General features: G+C 43.9%; 2 protein-coding genes across 2 annotated transcripts in view; one reads left to right on the top strand and one right to left on the bottom strand.

The window, feature by feature from the left end:
- Positions 1 to 19287, top strand: part of LOC106607352 (interleukin-21 receptor) — a 60975-nt gene that overhangs the window by 9952 nt on the left and 31736 nt on the right. The gene's annotated exons all lie outside the window — the stretch shown is intronic.
- Positions 69 to 17390, bottom strand: LOC106607351 (ubiquitin carboxyl-terminal hydrolase 31). The gene is made up of 16 exons (XM_014204239.3): positions 16048 to 17390; positions 15734 to 15865; positions 13085 to 13179; positions 12888 to 12980; positions 11386 to 11521; positions 10493 to 10640; positions 10150 to 10330; positions 9853 to 9964; positions 7756 to 7850; positions 6755 to 6832; positions 4313 to 4442; positions 3427 to 3546; positions 2913 to 3138; positions 2626 to 2784; positions 2275 to 2430; positions 69 to 2081 (listed from the first exon to the last, which is right to left on the bottom strand). The coding sequence occupies exons 1-16, from the start codon at positions 16609 to 16611 to the stop codon at positions 607 to 609; spliced, it is 3900 nt and encodes a 1299-aa protein (XP_014059714.3). The 5' UTR covers positions 16612 to 17390; the 3' UTR covers positions 69 to 606.

Here is a 19287-nt window from a genome sequence, read left to right as displayed (position 1 = left end):
GACGGTTTTGCGCCACAGGACGCCTGTTGCCGACCCCTGACATTGAACGTTTTTTAAATATTTCAGAACCTCAGCATTTTAAATATTTCAAACAGTGCCAGTATTGCCCTTTGAACAGCACCAGGTGTAGAAAAGGAGTAACATTTTAGACTACTCCACAAACTATCTTAAGACTAGTGTACCCTTACAGCCTTAAATGTCAAGTCCTAGACCCGTTACTCTAATTTCACGTGACCTTTTTAAACCATGTAAAAGTAATACATAAAAATTGACAGTAATAGATTTTTTGTTTACTAAGTTACTGTATAGCGTTGTTCTGGAGAAAAATATTCCATACTGTATTTACAAAGTGCTATCTTAAAACATTCCTATTCAGTTTTGCGTACAGTAGTAGACTAATACCATACTTTGCCAAAGGCAATGATTTGGTTCCATGACAGGATAGAAAGGCGCTTTTGATCATTTACATCTTGCTTATGAAAAGAAAAATACAAGTACATATATATATTATATACTCTCTCAATCTATATATATTTATATCTTAGGCACATGGAGAAAAAAATTGCTGCGTACATAAAACAATGAGACTGCTATCGATATATGATGTCATTGAGGCTTCTGTGTTGGGCGTGCAGAAGATTGCATGCTGGCAGAAAGCTTTCTGGAGGACGCCTGCTTCTCAAGAGGCTTTTTCCCATTGGGGGGAGAATTAAGACTGGATTCAGAAGTGGAAGACTTGGATTTGCCTATAACAGGTAACAGAGAGCGTCTGACTGGGGTGGAGGGCTTGGAGGACTCCTTTACCTCAGTGACAACCTCGTTCACATGATGCTCTGAGGCACTGGCCGACCCATCCCCCTCCTGAACGCTCAGCCTGGCTGTCCTCTCAGAGGCCTTCTTGGCCAGGATGCTGGTCTTACCCAGATCGGCCGACCGGCGAGACTCTCTCTGGCGCAGGGCGTTCTTGAAGAACGACAGGCCCTTGTCCTCTGACTTGCTGCTGTGCCTAGGGTCCCTACAGGAGACGCTGGGGGAGCGCAGGCTGGTGACAGAGGAGCTGCTGATGGAACTCCGCAAAAACCTCCTCTCTGGACGGATCCCCTCCGCAGCGGTCTTGGTGGGGGTCCTGGCTGCAGCGTTGCTGCCCCAGCGTGGTCTATCAACCAGAGGGCTTACCAACCCTGAGTCCCGACTGCAGCTCCTCTCCAGCAGCTTCTTCCGACCAGAGGTTGTCTTCTCAAGGCCAGAGGCACTCTTCTTTACGGTGGGGGAGGGGGAAGCGGAGGACTGCGGCGTGGAGACGCGCTGCTTGCGCTGGGAGGTTCCATCTGCCGAGTCAGGACCCTTGGAAGACAAAGACTCTTTCTTTTTGGACGGGGTCCTGGTGGGCGTAGCGGTGCTGCTGCTGGTGGCCTTGTCTTTAGAGTTGGTCACCTTGGGGCCCTTCACCACAGGGCTGGAAGACATTTGGGATGGAGAGGATTTGGGGGTGGAGGATGAACACTGGCGCTTCTTGGAGTTTTTCTCTGGCTCAGACTTGATGGAACTCTTTTTGGACCCGGCGCTCTCTAACTTCGGGGCAGATCCGGCGGTGCTGCTCTTGCGTTTCTGCTCTTTCGACAGGGGGGCTTGTGCATTTTGGTCCAGGGCTGTTATCTGGTTGTTGTTGTCCGTCGGGTCACTCTTGGAGCTCTTCTTATCGGCCGGCGTGGGGGCCCTGCAGTAGACTTCGTCTAGGATCCTCCTGCCATGGTCCTGGTCGGTGCTGTTCCCCTCCATCATGGACAAGGGGGCCCTGCCACCAGGGTAGCGCTCGTGCCGGCTGTAGCTACCGAAGCAAGATGTGGATACCTTGTCATTACAGGCCTCTCCCCTTTCTCCTATCCTCTCCAAGGGGGGAGAGGAGCGTGAGTCCAGGGAGAAGCGTGAGGGGGAGTTGGACCTCATATGGAGCTTGGCAGAGAGGGACCAGGAGGGCTTCATGCTGTTATCACTGAAGGCCAGAGGACTGGCGATGGATGACCTGGAAGACAAGCTCTGACGCTGTATGCTCCGAACAAAGGGACGGGTCGAAAACCCACCTAAACAGATACAAATAAATGAGTTTACACTAATGCACTAGACTCAATGAAAGGATCATTTAATGCTCTTTTTTCTCAACTGGGCATAGTAACAGATCCTGTAAGGTTAGAAATAACTAGCTAAAGGAGGGAGAGAGGAGGGCAAAAGAGCTGAAGATGGAGAAAGAAGACAGAGAAACCCAGTGTATCTCACCGTCATCTTCGCTGCGGTCCCCTGTGGTGAACTCCACCGACTCGCCCAGGGAGGCCAGAGAGGCGCGTCTGGACGAGGCCCCGGAAGCCAGGCTGGCCGGCCTGCTGCCTTGGAGACGGTTCACCCAGTGGTCACACAGAGATGAGCTGGTGGAGCCTGGCACAGATGGAGACGACAATCAACCCCTCAGGTCTCTCAAAGATAACCAAGATGTTGATGCTACTGTCCAACTAAGAGTGGACAAACAGTTTTAATGTCACTTAAGGGCATTTCTCCTGTAGAACCACGTAATATACCATCTTAACGAAACATTAGTGTCAGGAAAATCCCACCCTCCAGGTCACCACTGACCTGCTACGGAGCTGTTGGCAGACCAGGAGGGGATGGTGTTCCTCCTCTGGTAGAACAAGATGTAGGCCGTCTGCTGACACACATCATCATCAGCGACGGGCTGGACCTCACTGTCGTCAAAGCAGTACCACTGGCCGTCAACAGAGTTCTTACAGTAAGCTGGGGGTTAGACGAACAAGAGATTTAGGGTGATGGTGAAGATACTGTCATACTGTAGTGTTATTTTCCTATCCATCTACCTCCAGTCAGTGACTACTACCAGCTTACTGCTAAACCACCGGTCTTACCTGTGTAGTGGCCTCCATGCATGTTTCCGTGGTGATTGCAGACGGCGTACAGGTCGTACAGGTAGTCGTCAGGGTTACGCCCCAGGCCGTAGGGTCGTCTCCACGGTGACCAGTGAGAGGGCAGGCTCCAGCTGCTCTGGGACCTCTTCACCATGTGAGGAGCCATGTCCATGCCAATCAGAGGGAACCGCACCATGTTCTGCATCTTCACCCTCCTGTCAGCCTCCTACAGGACACAGCAGTAAACACAGTACCCAGTCAGCTGAACTGGCGCTACACCTGCCTCTTAGACAGGCAGGAGATTGGTCACCGGGTAAGACTGAGTGGCAGTGACTGAACATGGACAAGACAGAACAAGCAACACTGACTGAAGGCAAACCAAGAATAGGAACCGGTCGGGCCGCCCAAAGCATGAGAAACTACCGTTACTAAAACAAAACAGGAATTATTGGACATAATTCTCAGTGGGGGAAATTGGAGGGGGGTGCTGAATGCTGTGTTGCTGCTGCAGTACCTGTCTGAACCTCTTGAGGTGCAGTATGAGCACATCAGGCAGGGTCCACAGGCTGAGCTTGATGTGGCCTTGCTGCAGCTGCTTGCAGTGGGGGCAGCGCCAGGCATCATCCGGGGCCAGCTGGAACAGAGACAGCCCATCCGCGCGCACGCACACACACACACACACACACACACACACACACACGCAGCCATCAAGGAAAAGCTCCCCACCGCAGTGCCTTTAAATCAGTCTCACTCACAGAGGGAGTTCCGGACTAGTCTACTCCATGTTTTCACAGCACCCTCATTTCTGTGACCAGTGCCAGTTCTTAAAGTGACCACCTCCAGCCTCTGCTAACCACAGTGTATATTCAGAGTCTATCTGGTGTCCTTCCAGACAGAGAGAAACCATTATAAAAATGCTGTATTTCAAACCTAGCATTAGGGGCAAAATATCCAGCACCCTCAGCATTTCAACCAAATGAAAGGCTATTGGATATTCAGCTGTGGAATAATAAACAAACCCTCTGGTAAGAAGAGAATGTTCCTTTTTCCAAGTCTCTTTTCTTGTTTAAATACAACAGCATACAAATGCATCGACAGACATTGTGTGTGGCCTTGTGATACCAACACAATGTGTGTGCATGTGGCCTTGTGGTTTCAGCACAATGTGTGTGTGTGTGGTCTTGTGATACCAACACAATGTGTGTGGCCTTGTGATACCAACAATGTGTGTGTGGTCTTGTGATACCAACACAATGCGTGTGTGGCCTTGTGATACCAACAATGTGTGTGTGTGTGTGTGTGTGTGTGTGTGTGTGTGTGTGTGTGTGTGTGTGTGTGTGTGTGTGTGTGTGTGTGTGGCCTTGTGGTACCAACACAATGTGTGTGTGCTCCAGTGTTACCTGCTCCTCTTTGGTGTAGAGCTGGAGGCACTGAGCGAGGGTGCAGGCCTGGGGCTGATGGTGTTGCTCTCTGTGCAGATACACACTCTCAGCATCAGGGATGTACTCTTCCTCAGTGAGCCCAAACAGACTGCATGGAAGGAGAATCACAGTCAGCCAATCAATCACTCAACACACTGCCTCCTATCCTAACACACAATACTAAATATGACACTTCCCAATAAGTGGGTATTGCTTAGGTAGTGTAATACTTAAGGATTTCATTCCTTTATGTTATCCTGTCTCCAAATGTCTAAAGGCACCCGCATGCTTCCCAGCCGAAACAGTTCCTAAGAGTTTGTGCATATATAATGACGGCATTATGTGACGTTTCTGTTCGTTTTGGAGTTCGGTAAGGGTTTTTTCGGCTGTTCGGGCACATTAGCCGAACTGAGCCGACGTCGGTAGGCGAACTGAGCCGAAGTCGGTAGGCGAAGTCTACACCCCTTCGTCGGTGATTGGTCAACAGTAGGGATTCTTCAATAGAGCCTTTGTCATTCAACGAGAGATGGCTTGTTTTCATGCACATTTTTTTATTCAGAAATAAATACTGCACCAGACATCTTAGTTAAATATAAAATTGCGCGACTATGAACCCCTCTTCAAAAATGTCAAAATTAATGACAGATTTCTTGAGTTATCTTCGACTCATTCTGACTATTTTGTGGAAGTTTATACTAGCTACTGCGTCTCAAAATGGACAAACAGTACTATTGCCGTTTTTTTTCATATTTATCAAGCGAAGGTATTTTAAGAGAGTATGCAAGCACACTCGTTCGGTTTGCCAAGCCGAGTTCGGTAAGGCGCTCGCCGAACTGAGCATGCAGAGTTTTGCCTTAAAAAAGCAAAAACAAACATCAAAGTGCCTCGTCTGCTATACTCTCTCGCCCCTGTCTTTAGACAAACAATCTATTTTAAGTGATGGGCATTTGAAATTATTTCACTATTCGAAAATCCGGATAGTGAAAATGCACACGTTTTAAAGAAAAACGTAACATGCAACAATTTAAAAGATTTTAGTACATTATAGTTCATATAAGGAAATCAGTCAATTGAAATGAATTCATTAGGCCCTAATCTAAAATTTCACATGACTGGGCAGGGGCACAGCCAAGAGTGGACCTGGGAGGGCATAGACCCACCCACTTGGGAGCCTGGCCCAGCCAATCAGAATGAGTTTGTCCCCGACAAAAGGGCTTTATTAGAGACAAATACTCCTTAGTTTCATCAGCTGTCTAGGTGGCTGGTCTCAGACGTTCCAGCAGGTGAAAAAGCCGTAAGTGGAGGTCCCGGGCTGGCATGGTTACACGTGGTCTGTGGTTGTGAGGCCAGTTGGACGTACTGCCAAATTCTCTAAAACAACGATGGATGCGGCTTATAGCGGAGAAATTAACATTAAACTCTCTGGCAACAGCTTTGGGGTACATTCCTGCAGTCAGTATGCCAATTGCACACTCCGTCAAAACTTGAGACATCTGTGGCGTTGTCTTGTGTGACAAAACTGCAAAGTTTAGAGTGGTCTTTTATTTTTCCTGGCACAAGGTGCACCTGTGTAATGGTCACACTGTGCACAACATTTGAGAGAAAGTTTTTTGTGCATATAGAACATTTCTGGGATCTTTCATTTGAGCTCATTAAACATGGGACCAACAATTTACATGTTGCGTTTATATTTTTGTTCAGTATAGATTTTTTCCAAAAGTTATGAGGTCCAAAATGTACCGCTTAGTAGGAATGACCCAGCTAACTTAGTTAGCCAACTAGCGAGACTAATTACGCCAGCAGTGCCCCCCAAGTCCTTGTCTACAACAACTCCATTCAAATTAAACAACAGCCTACCTGTTGGTTGATCATTGTAGCCTACTTACTTACATTTAGCTAACTTCATTTCCTTAAATTGTAATTCCATTTTGCATTGATTAGAAATCTCCAACTTCACTTGGTACGCATGGAGCCTTTGATGGTAGTGTGGCTTTGATTGACCGACAATAACAAGCTACACTCGTGAAAAGTGTGTAGGCTACCAGTACGCCTTTTTTAAAATGGAGCGCACTCAGAAAAACTGTTGTTTTATTCAAATGTCTATGTCATGGTCTATCCTTGTATGTAGCAATGTCACATAGATAGATAGGCTAGGCCTATTTTAATGAAAAGGCTGTCTAAAATGTAATTATCTATCTATATAGAATTTATTTTTATTTTTATGAATACCCTCGCAAGTAATGGAATACTAACGTCCGTTTGGATATTCTAATAACCGTCCCCATCCCTAGTGGCTTTATGGGGATAATTCACGGTCCTGTATTTCCCTGCAAGATAAATCTCACCACTAACGTCCAGAAACATGGCGTTTATCAAAGAGATGCAGAGCACCAGCAATATTGTTGTGCAGCGTTCACTCACTAATCCTTGGTCTCTTTGTCCCACTCCACCACTATCTTGACGTGCGGCGGTCCCCCCTGGCCACAGGACTTGTATGCTCTGCCAAGGAAAGATTATGTTGAAGAAAAATGAGAATAAACCAGTTTCACAACTTAAACACATATCAACCAACAAGCTGTATTCCTCTTATCTACAAAACATTACAAATCTAAATGAATTGGATTTACATTACCCGTGTGGCTGTCTTTTTGCCTGCTGTACACATATCTACCCAGCTTTTTAGTGTGTGTACTGTGTGACAAACTACCATTCTATTCAACAAACTTCCATTCTATTCATTTGAATCAGCAACTGGGACAAACTATAAACCAAACCTGCTGAGCAAGCAGTGTGTGAAGAAACAGATTGCAAAACATGTAAAGGCACGCCATTTAACGGTTCTGGTGACAGAGCATCTGATCTGGCATTCAAGTGTGGTTAGAGGATTACAAGGAGGCAGTGAACTGTAAACAACATTGTGAATTGGTGAGAGGAGGTGGTGTTCAGTAGGAAGAAAACATTTTGAAAAAGGGGAGATACTACCTGAACACAAATGATCTTTTTCTGGTGAGAAACATTTTGCTATGTGACCTACTGAACATGACCCTGGTTGAGAGCTACAGTTGAATGATAATATAAAATATGCCATTTAGCAGACACTTTTATCCAAATCAACTTACCGTCATGCATGCATACATTCTTTACATACAGATGTGTTTTCTCAATTTGATCACTCTGTTGTCACAGAGAATTTTCATGCACAACAGGAAATGAAAACTTATTGCATTCGAGGTTTAATGAAAAATGTATCAACCCCTACAAAAATGTCCATTAATTAAGATCCACATAATATAGAAACTGGTCAAATGAAGATATCACATCTGTATTGGGGGTCCCGGGAATCGAACACACTATCCTGGAGTTGCACGCGCCATGCTCCACCAACTGAGCTACAGAGGACCAGGAAGAACAAGGAGACTGACCTTTCCACTGTTGGGTGACAGAGAGGCTGCTCCTCTTGGGGCAGGAGGTACGTGATGCCGACCACACCAACCACTCGTAGGCTGAAGGGCCCCACCTGCAGATAATACCAGGACTTTAGTTACTCACTGTCCCTATTCCCACCACCTGACTGCAACGTATAGACATGTTGCCACGGCCGTGCTTTTCAAACCAGACCAACAGCATTCTATCCGATGAGGCAACTTAAACGTCGAACATGCCATTACATGGGAATCAACTGTTTATTTATTTAGAGTCTAAGACATTGGAGGATAGGGGGTGCTAAACTGATATATGGAATTGTTTTAACATGGTCATACTATGGATCATTTAGCTACTTTATTTTGAATTTTAGGACCCTTTTAGGTACAAAAAAATATATAAAAAATGTATCTGATAAAATATTGATTTTGGCCTTAACTACTAAAGCCATAGAAATACATTGAATAACACATTCAAGAATGGCAAAAAGGACAGTCCAAAAATAAATCAAAAGAAACAAGGTTTTGAAGTGTCTGTCCTAAATCTCGGACTTAAAAAAAAAACCAGGAAATATACACTACCGTTCAAAAGTTTGGGGTCACTTAGAAATGTCCTTGTTTTTGAAAGAAAACCACATTTTTGGTCCATTAAAATAACATCAAATTGATCAGAAATACTGTGTAGACATTGTTAATGTTGTAAATGACTATTGTAGCTGGAAACAGCAGCTTTGTTATGGAATATCTACATAGGCCCATTATCAGCAACCATCACTCCTGTGTTCCAATGGCACGTTGTGTTAGCTAAGATTGGAAAAAAGTGTTATGGACAGACGAATCTAAGTTTGAGGTGTTCGGAACACAAAGAACATTCGTGAGATGCAGAATATATGAAAAGATGCTGGAGGAGTGCTTGACGCCATCTGTCAAGCATGATGGAGGCAATGTGATGGTCTGGGGGTGATTTGGTGGTGGTAAAGTGGGAGATTTGTACAGGGTAAAAGGGATCTTGAAGAAGGAAGGCTATCACTCCATTTAGCAACGCCATGCCATACCCTGTGGACGGCGCTTAATTGTAGACAATTTCCTCCTACAGCAGGACAATGACCCAAAGCACATCTCTAAACTATGCTAGAACTATTTAGGGAAGAAGCAGTCAGCTGCTATTCTGTCTATAATGGAGTGGCCAGCACAGTCACCGGATCTCAACCATATTGAGCTGTTGTGGGAGCATCTTGACCGTATGGTACGTAAGAAGTGCCCATCAAGCCAATCAAACTAGTGTGAGGTGCTTTAGGAAGCATGGGGTGAAATCTCTTCAAATTACCTCAACAAATTGACAACAAGAATGCCAAAGGTCTGCAAGGTTGTAATTGCTGCAAATGGATTCTTTGGCGAAAGCAAAGTTTGAAGGATACAATTATTATTTCAATTAAAAATCATTATTTATAACCTTGTCAACGTCTTGACTATATTTCCTATTCATTTTGCAACTCATTTCATGTATGTTTTCATGGAAAACAAGGAAAAGTGACCCTAAGTGACCCAAACTTTTGAACGGTAGTGTACATATATTTTTTTACACATATTTAACCCCTTTTTTGGGTAGGCACAAAAGTCCGTCATACTTCCATTCCCACAAGAGTCCTGAGACACTTGTGGGGGTCATAGAGCAAAACGGAGTTTGTGGGAGTCTTAACTTTGCATAGAGTGGTCATAATAGTTTCTAGGTCAAACTCTTCGGATGCTACAGACGTTTTCGCGAGAAGAACGATATTCGCGATGTCTCATGGTCTGACAAACACCGCTCTGGCTCTGCCGCCTTTAACCGCAGATGCGGAAGTGCGACACTGGTGGATGCAGTGGATTGAGAGGCATCCAACGCAAAAAAAACATCTCTAGCTTAAACTGACGGATTTTTATGGATTTTTTTGTTTTGTTATTTATCGACTCTGGGGGGTTAAATGCAGTAAACCACAGTGCCTACTAGTGAAAGCCTGCACAGGTTGTAATTCAGACTCTTTTGCCATATCATTATTTACTTTTTTTGACCTGCATTCTGTGGGATTGTGTTTCCATTCACTCTCCTCCACCCACCTGAATGTAAACTCCTGGCCTGAGCAGGTGATGCATCTTCTCCAGGATCTCCTTCTGCAGGATATCCCAGGTCACAGTGCGATCCATGTACAGTACAAATGGAAGACCAAACCTGGAACAGAGGGAATGATATTCTCCTGTTAACAGACTCCAAGTACACATTAATATAACAAATATCATATGACCTGCATGATGTAACGGTTTCAGAGGACAGTGGGAAACACTGGGCTGTAGTACCCATAGAAATAAAATTCCAACATTGCAGTCAATATTATTAATATTACATCTCTATAGTACCTCCTCCCTTGGTGACCGGTGCAGGCTCGGTTACAGATCAGCAGGACCATCTTGTCGGCCCCTGTGTTCCTATTGGTCGATGCAGTGGCAGGATTCACAGCTCCTTGCATGAAAGATGGAGTCCTGCTCATCTCACTCCCAAACTTTAAGTTGTTCTGATTCAGGTTGGCAAGGAGACTCCCTGGATTTCAAATCCCAATCGGTCATTGATAGTCAGTCAATACTTCAATATACATTATACAAAATGCATGACAAGTACACTACCAAAAAAACTTTAATTGAGAAATGCCCAAAACGTATTGAATAATGTGATACCAACAGTAGATGAATAGTGAAGAGGTACCTCTCTTGGTTCGAATGTTCTCTAGTCTGAAGGTCTCAGGCGTCTCAAAGGCAAAGATGGAATCGCTCTCCTGAATGATATCGAGATCGTCGTCGTCATCACAGAAGGAGCGGTGGAAACCGTCGTAGTACATCTCCGTCAAAACAAACTGAATCAGAGGCAAGCGGAGAAGGCCAAAACAAATCAATACGCCGCTGCCATTTAGTCAACACTGAAACCTTTTATTCAGATAAGATGGTGAAACAGATTAGAGTTAGGCCATGCCCATTTCAGTGAATGAATTACAGAACATAAATAAACGGCATCAACATTCTCTACAGTGTATAGGCCTACCTCTTCTGCAAATACAGAACAATGGTAAATATGGAAGGCTACACACTATGACTGAAAACCCCCTCCCTTTCTCCTGGAGTCCATGCCCTATCCTTCAATCATGACAACTTCTCTTATTCAGACCAGGATTCCACACACACTAGTGTTCTGCTTAATGTAATCCAATGACAGCACTGTATGAACGTTTCAGCCACATCAAACCCAAGGCATCAGTTCTGTTGTTCTTGGATACAATGGGCTCTGTTCCAGTGATCCCTTCATCGTGGTTAAAGAGGCTATGATGCACTAGCCTAATAGTACTTACGACAACACTGTAAAGCAGCTATTAATACTGAAATGGGCACACCTGCTGGTACAATCAGTCGAGTACCCTGGGATGAATCATTAAAGGAAAAAGTAGGGTACTCCTTTAATGTTCTTTTCAGATAACATTCCTCTGAAATCCTTAGTAGCTCAGTACCACCAGAACATAAAGCATTCAAGTTAACTTCTGTGTGTATGTAACCTAGTAAGACAGAGCCGAGGCTGCTAGGGATAAGAGAGTAGGAAGGATGCAGCACCTGGTCCTGGGGGATCTTGGTCTCACGTGACACAGCATCTCGGAGTCTGGACACGGTGCTGTTCAGGGGCACGGCCACTCCGATCCTCATACAGTGAGAGTACTTCCCCTGGTAGACCACTGTCACATACAGAGGCCTGGGAAGAGAGAGGAAACATGGGAATGACAGGGATCAAATATTGGCACCATATAAGGAATTACAAAACACCAGATAAAAACCACTGACAAAGGCCAGGAAATAACAGAACGGACAAACTCAACTTTCGCCAAATTAAACACAATTAAGTCCAATAATCAACCTCCTAGGAGAGGACACGTTTCCACCTCCTCTAGTAATGCTGCTACAACACTGTCTAGGGACTACTAATTTGTAATTACTCTGTGAGAGCACTGAGCAGGATTCCTCTGGTGACTGTGTGGATCAGTGCTACTCTAAGCTGACACTAAGAACACAGCCAGCAGGCACAGCAACGCAGCTCTTTCAGGAGTTCAGTTTGAGATACCCCACATTCTGGAGAACCCTCATTTCTAAGATGGTTTCCATTTTTGAGTTTCTCTGTCATTTCAACTTCAGTTATGTGGGATCTGTCTTAACATCAGCTCAACTATGGCCAGAAACAGTGGCATAACAGGCTTAGCAGAACATTTTTATTCAGAGAAATAAACTAGACGCTTCAGACTAGTGATAACTGATAACCCAAAGTTGAGTAACAGGATTGTGTTTCTGGGAGGATAAGGAAGAAGTAGTAGTAGTGAAGGCAGAGCGGTGAGCCACTGAGCCTTGGTCTGGAGGACCATTATTCTGTTATCAATCAGATGACAGCTGGAGGACTAATGGGACATCATTTGCCACTGCGTTTCTCCTAATTTCACCTCATTCTTCCCATCTTTAATAATGCATGAACAGCAATGAATTTAGTGGCTTAAAAAATAATCTGCATCAAACAGGCGCTCTCTCCTTGATGTGACAGCATAACACCACTGTAAAAATAGCATCACTGTATCATGAGGACAAAAAAGGCCATGCGTGCCCCAGGTACCTCAGTTTAGGAGCATTATGAATCTTCAGCTGAATGAGCATAAAGGTGGTTTTGACTGCTAGGCACAAATAATGAAACTCAAAATACTAAAACTATGACAGAGAAGAACCCAACATATTTCTAAAAAGTCATAGGCCTACATCTTCATTTCAGATTTAAAAGTAAGTCCATTTCCCTTTTTACTTTAGCCATTTAGTGTTTTCTGGGCATGTAGCCCTTAAATTGACTTTAGAAATAGAATAGTCCCATAATTACTGGCTTGGTTTGGTCTGCAGATATATGCCATTTTGGAGACTTTGGCCCCAAACGACATTCCTTCTTATTTACTTTGCTTCTGCATCCCTGGGAAATTGAAATGAACCGCAGTCTCAAGTAGTCTCAAGATGTACATTTCAACACTTGTCAACAGTCTTGTTCCTCCCACCAGACCCAATGATGGAACACAGCAGAGGTGTGTACTCACCTTGTGTGAGGTAAGAGGATGGGCAGGGAGATGCAGAGGAAAGGATCAAAGGTGTTGCTCTGTTTTTGGCAATGCGGGCAGGTGAGCGATGACCTGTTGGTAAGAAAGGGAACTAATTTGTCTTAGAAGAAGTCATGAGGAATAAACAGAGAAGAGAATATAAAACTCCTCAGGGGTAAACATCAAATATGACCTACCTGTACTGGGCCTGAAATAGCTCTTGCACAAATGAACCGGTAGAGAGTGGAAGAGAAGGCCCCTCTAGGCCCCCATCATCCTCTTCCACTGGTGGCTAATAGGACAAAACAGAGTGGATGAGCTCTTACTGCATATTAGACGGTGTAGGATATTGAGGCTGTATTCTATTCACTAGGTCAATGAACATCCAAAGCAGTCTGAAAGACATCGAAAGGATAAGAGACCAAAATACAAAACTATCTGTGACGCTGCAGCTCCTCTGACTTATCCTCAAGGAACTATGAGCATTTGACAAGGCAGACTAATCAACAAAGCTCTGTGGGGTCTATTCAGTTCACGTCTCTCACTCTGCATGTCTAAAGTCTTCTTCATGCTTCGGTTCGGCTGGCGCCTAAGGCGATCCAAACGAATGTACTCGCATACTCCCTTAAAAAGACCTTTACTTGAAAAATGAGAAAGCGACAATAGTACCATTTGTCCATCTTAAGACACAGTATAAAGTTCCTCAACATAGTGAGAATTCATCTAAGATAACTCAAGAAATCTGTCATTAATTTTGACGTTTTTGCCGAGGAGATCTAAGTCGCACAATTTTACTTTTCAAGTGAATTTCTTTTGAATGAAGACGATTTGTGATGACAAACTCTACAGTCATGGCAAAAAGTTTTGAGAATGACCAAATATTAATTTCCACATAGTTTGCTGCTTCAGTGTCTTTAGATATTTTTGTCAGATGTTACTATGGAATACTGAAGTATAATTACAAGTGTCAAAGGCTTTTATTGACAATTACATGAATTTGATGCAAAGAGTCAATATTTGCAGTGTTGACCCTTCTTTTTCAAGACCTCTGCAATCCGCCCTGGCATGCTGTCAATTAACTTCTGGGCCACATCCTGACTGATGGCAGCCCATTCTTGCATAATCAATGCTTGGAGTTTGTGGGTTTTGTTTATCCACCCGCCTCTTGATGATTGACCACAAGTCTCAATGGGATTAGGGTCTGGGGAGTTTCCTGGCCATGGACGCAAAATATTGATGTTTTGTTCCCCGATCCACTTAGTTATTACTTTTGCCTTATGGCAAGGTGCTCCATCATGCTGGAAAAGGTATTGTTCGTCATCAAACTGTTCCTGGATGGTTGGGAGAAGTTGCTCTCGGAGGATGTGTTGGTACCATTCTTTATTCATGGTTGTGTTCTTAGGCAAAAATGTGAGTGAGCCCACTCCCTTGGCTGAGAAGCAACTCCACACATGAATGGTCTCAGGATGCTTTACTGTTGGCATGACACAGGACTGATGGTAGCGCTCACCTTGTCTTCTCCGGACAAGCTTTTTTGCAGATGCCCCAAACAATCAGATAGGGGATTCATCAGAGAAAATGACTTTACCCCAGTCCTCAGCAGTCCAATCCCTGTACCTTTTGCAGAGTATCAGTCTGTCCCTGATATTTTTTCCTGGAGAGAAGTGGCTTCTTTGCTGCCCTTCTTGACACCAGGCCATCCTCCAAAAGTCTTCGCATCACTGTGCGTGCAGATCCACTCACACCTGCCTGCTGCCATTCCTGAGCAAGCTCTGTACTGGTGGTGCCCCGATCCCGCAGCTGAATCAACTTTAGGAGATGGTCCTGGCACTTGCTGGACTTTCTTGGGCGCCCTGAAGCCTTCTTCACAACAATTGAACCGCTCTCCTTGAAGTTCTTGATGATCCGATAAATGGTTGATTTAGGTGCAATCTTACTGCCAGCAATATCCTTGCCTGTGAAGCCCTTTTTGTGCAAAGCAATGATGACGGCACGTGTTTCCTTGCAGGTAACCATGCTTAACAGAGGAAAAACAATGAGTCCAAGCGCCACCCTCCTTTTGAAGCTTCCGGTCTGTTATTCGAACTCAATCAGCATGACAGAGTGACCTCCAGCCTTGTCCTCGTCAACACTCACACCTGTGTTAACGAGAGAATCACTGACATGATGTAGCAGACTTGGTGAAAATTAATATTTGTGTCATTCTCAAAACCTTTGGCCATGACTGTATATTGAATAATCCCTACTGTTGACCAATCACCAACAAAGGGGCGTAGACTTAGGCCACAAATTTTGGCTTGCCTCGAGATAAAATGTCAGCACGAACAGCTGAAAAACCCTTGCCTAAGACCAAAACAAACAAAATGTTACCATAATATATGCACGAACTGTTCCAGATGGGAAGCAATCCAGGAAGAGGACACAGAACACCATCACTTCCTGTTCATTCTCCCACAGGAGATGAATCCGTCAGCACACCGTAAAGTAGGGAAGTGAGCTCTCTCCCCTAATTTGTTTGTTCCAGTGCTCTGGAAGATTGATGCCTGATAAGGGACTCTGCGTTCAGAAATGGGTTAGGTCGGTAAATCTGCCCTGCAGGATGCCAGGCCCTTACCCTCGCTCAAATGTTATTCCGTTTGGAATGTCTGAATGAGGCTTCAAAGGACATCACAATTAGTCAGCCACCTCCTGTCACCTCGTCCACTCAGACTGCTGACTCACCTCAGGTATAGCTCCATTCACTGCTAGCTCGAGGTCACATCACTAACTGTCTCGTTGTGCTAACCTGGCCACTACCACTGTTCCTGAAGTTGCATTAGTAGTATGATGCGCAAACAAAAGTTTACCTTAATGGAAGGCCTGTTGTTGGGATGGTTGTTGAGGTCTTCATGTACCCTGTCCAGAAGCCAGAGCAGAAACTCCTGGGCGTCATGCTGAGCATTGCCTTTATACTGCAAAGCGCTCCTTGAGACGGCATTCTGCAACAAACAGCACAAGCAACACTGCTTGAAAATTCTGGTGATAGCCTAGTCTCAGAAGTATGATGTAGCCTAAATGTATTTGACCATTTCAAAGACGTGTAGTATAAGCTGATTTTGCGGGCCAAATGCAGTTCTGTGAGAGAAGCAGTCTTGCTTTATGATACATTGTACCAACTTACTTTGAACTCCCTGCTGTGCTGTGGGGTATATTCAAATGTCCACAGGGCCCGGACCAGTCCAGACAGCTGCTCTGTCACCTCGCCTTTGTCATGAGGGTCCTTCCTCCCCAAATGCACACCGTTTGTCTTCGGTTTCTCCTTCTCCTCATCCGTTTCCTCGACTCCCCGGTATTGTTCCAGTGCCAAATACTCAGCAAAGAGTTCAGTGTTACTCAGGCACTGGAGGATGGCATTCATGAAACAAGTGTTACCATGGTTTTTGAGACCAGACACTCCAGGGACCTTCTCTCCGAGGAAACGGTCACTATCATCCAAAGCTGGTGAATTTTTGCCTCCAGTTTTAAATAATGTGAACCCCCCGTCGTCTTTGTCACCTTCAATAGCATGCCCATCTGATCCAAAATGGGACAAGGTTGACAGGGTCCTGAGGACTCTGCCCATAAAACTACCCACAGAGCGCACAGAGCCTCGTCTGAAGAGTTTCTTGCTGAAGCTACCAGATTTCTTCTCTTTAATCGTCACTTGACTAGACATGATTGCCTGACTTGTTGGGCACCCCCTCATGCAATAAATGTCAAAATACAATCTTTCCTGTGAGGAATGAGCTGAGCTAGCAAGCAAACTAACTTTCAGCGGTCTCGTGCTACATCTTAATTGGGAAGTCAAGTTACATCTCAACCCATCAACTAGCTAGTTAGCTAACGTTAGCTAACAGTAGCTTGCTGGGATGTATTTCCCATACTAGGGGTATAGTATTGACTACCATTAAATACGAGTCAACACATTTTCAAAGACAAGTGTTATGTTGATCTAATTGGATAGCTAACCTTAGCGTGTCAGCTAACACAAGAACAGCAACAATCCATAGCTAGCTAGTTAGCTAAATTGGCTAGCTAGCTTGTAAACTATGCATTAATCCATCTTAAGTGATTGGATTTAGTAAAATACACAAATTACAATAAACTGTCGGAATGCATTTGTATATACTAAACAAGTCAGCTTATTCGCTGACGTTCATGCAAATCGTTTCTTGTCGCTAGCTGATTGTTTTTATAGTTAGCATTTGCACATTAGCTGGCTTTGCTAGTCAGATATCTAGCCACTGCATAAATGAGTCCCTTGCGCAGAAGTGTCCTTCCATCCCATCCAAAATAAAAATGTAGTTACCAAGCAGAGACGTTTAACTCCGTGTCCTTGGTTAATTTGAGTGGGATTGTAAAATTTCCTATGCTTTCCAAGCTGAAGTGTTCTCCTAAATCCGATTTTCCATTGCAAGGGAGTCCGTTTTTCACACTTTCAGCTACACAAATACGGACACTGCAGGACAACAGCGAAACAGCTGACGTAACAGAGTCAACGCCAAAATACAACTGGGGGAGAGAGGGGTTCCACTGTGCCTTTTTTTCCCATAAATCAAACGTTTTGTATCAAAGTTTAAAAATGTGCACTATTGAAAAATAAAGAAAATGTTTTTTTTTCTCCAATTGTAAGCCTATCCATAATCATGCAGTTGACAATTAAGGAAATACTTCCTGATCTATGGACAGTCCAAAAAAATATTGATTGTAAGACTGACATAAATAATAGCTTTTTTCGGGGGGGGGGGGGGGGGGGTCTCCTATAGTACAGGGTGGGGCCCTATGATAATGGGGTTAATGAAATCTGAGAGGTGGTATGTTTCAGTTCCCACTGAGATCCAGTCTGACATCAAGTTGGTCTACTGGTATTTTAATGCACCACAACATACAAAATGTACAACAAATAGGATGGTGGAATCAATCTGTGACGGCCACGTCTTGGCTGAATGGCCTTACCATATAGCCTATATCATACAGTGATGGATTTAGCTTTATTGAATTTTATGTAACCTATCACATAAACATATTAGCCTATCAAAATACAACATTTAGCTCCCTGATCTACTAAAACGCAAAACACAGAGACATAGTAAAACAATATATATTTTAGATTGATGTTAGAGGAAAGAGAATCAGTCTGATGAGGGAATCAGCAGTCAAGGTCACCAGCATAAAACCAATTGTAATTTGAGTCTTCATTGTGCCCGCCTCCTACTCCTTACCCACCAATCAGCATGTCTTCTGTCGTATAACACAGAACGAAATTAGCCTAATGCAATTTGTCCTTTATATTCTCTTACAGCGAGCTTTGTAATATATAGCCTACTTTCAGACATCAGACACAATGTCAAACATTAAATGATGTAGGCCTAATGGTTCATGCATTTCCCTTATTGTTTTACACTGAACGTAGTACGGGTTTGACACCTACAAATGATGCCGACCTAAAAATGCAAGGATGTGGTGAGTAAATGTGTGTTTTTAATTATAATCCCATGAGTCACTTTCCTCATCAATATCTTTCTTGGACCTTTAGCTAGCTATTGGGTTGGTGGAACTTAGAAGTAAGGTAAAAGTAGGTTACCTAGATAAAGATCCTAGAGGTACAGATTAATCCATATGCTGCCTCAACATGCCCAGATCATTTAGTTCCCATATGCTCGGGTATGGCTTAATTTCCTGTTCTTTTAAGCTGACCTCAGCACACACAGTGACTAGATACTGTGCATCCCAGCAGCACCTCTCATCATTAGGATATCTATCCAATTACATCTCTCCCAAGTAGCTCAGACTAGAGTGCAAACCATAGACCTTACATAAAAGAAGGGTGTGTAGACCATGCATTTTACTGGGAAACATTGTATGATGATATCATTACATTGATTTCCTTCATTCTATCTTATCCTGGTGTTCAGTGCCTCTGTATTGTACATGTTAGAGCAAACTATTTAACGCAAAATTTAATGCCAAGAAATAAGCTTCTATTTTCTACAAAATTATATAAGATTCAGCCATGTGACTACTGCCCTCTGCTGTTTGGAGAAAGGAAGTCAGCCACCAAGTAAGATTTTGAAAATAATGAATTATTTCCACTGCAGTGTAGACTACATTTCTTGGAAATTAGCACCCCCACACCACATAATGAGAAAAATCTCCATAGATTTGAGCGGCAAAGATTAATTTAGCTACAGACAAATGATTATTTAAAAATCCCCACATGTATGCCTAATATGACCTACAGTGTGGTTTTATAGAATGGTTTGATTCATTTGATCATTTTGTGACGGCAAAATGCATGCCTGTGCACACACTCGCGCCAATAGGCTTACTTTTAGGCCTAGATCCACTTTTAAACATGTAGGCCCACACTGCTAAATACTCC

The sequence above is a fragment of the Salmo salar genome, chromosome 06 (genome assembly GCF_965601325.2).
Source record: "Salmo salar chromosome 06, fSalSal1, whole genome shotgun sequence".
NCBI classification, from domain to species: Eukaryota; Metazoa; Chordata; class Actinopteri; order Salmoniformes; family Salmonidae; genus Salmo; species Salmo salar.
The sequence above is the reverse complement of the archived record's forward strand: the minus strand, read 5'-3'. Positions and strand labels throughout refer to the sequence as shown.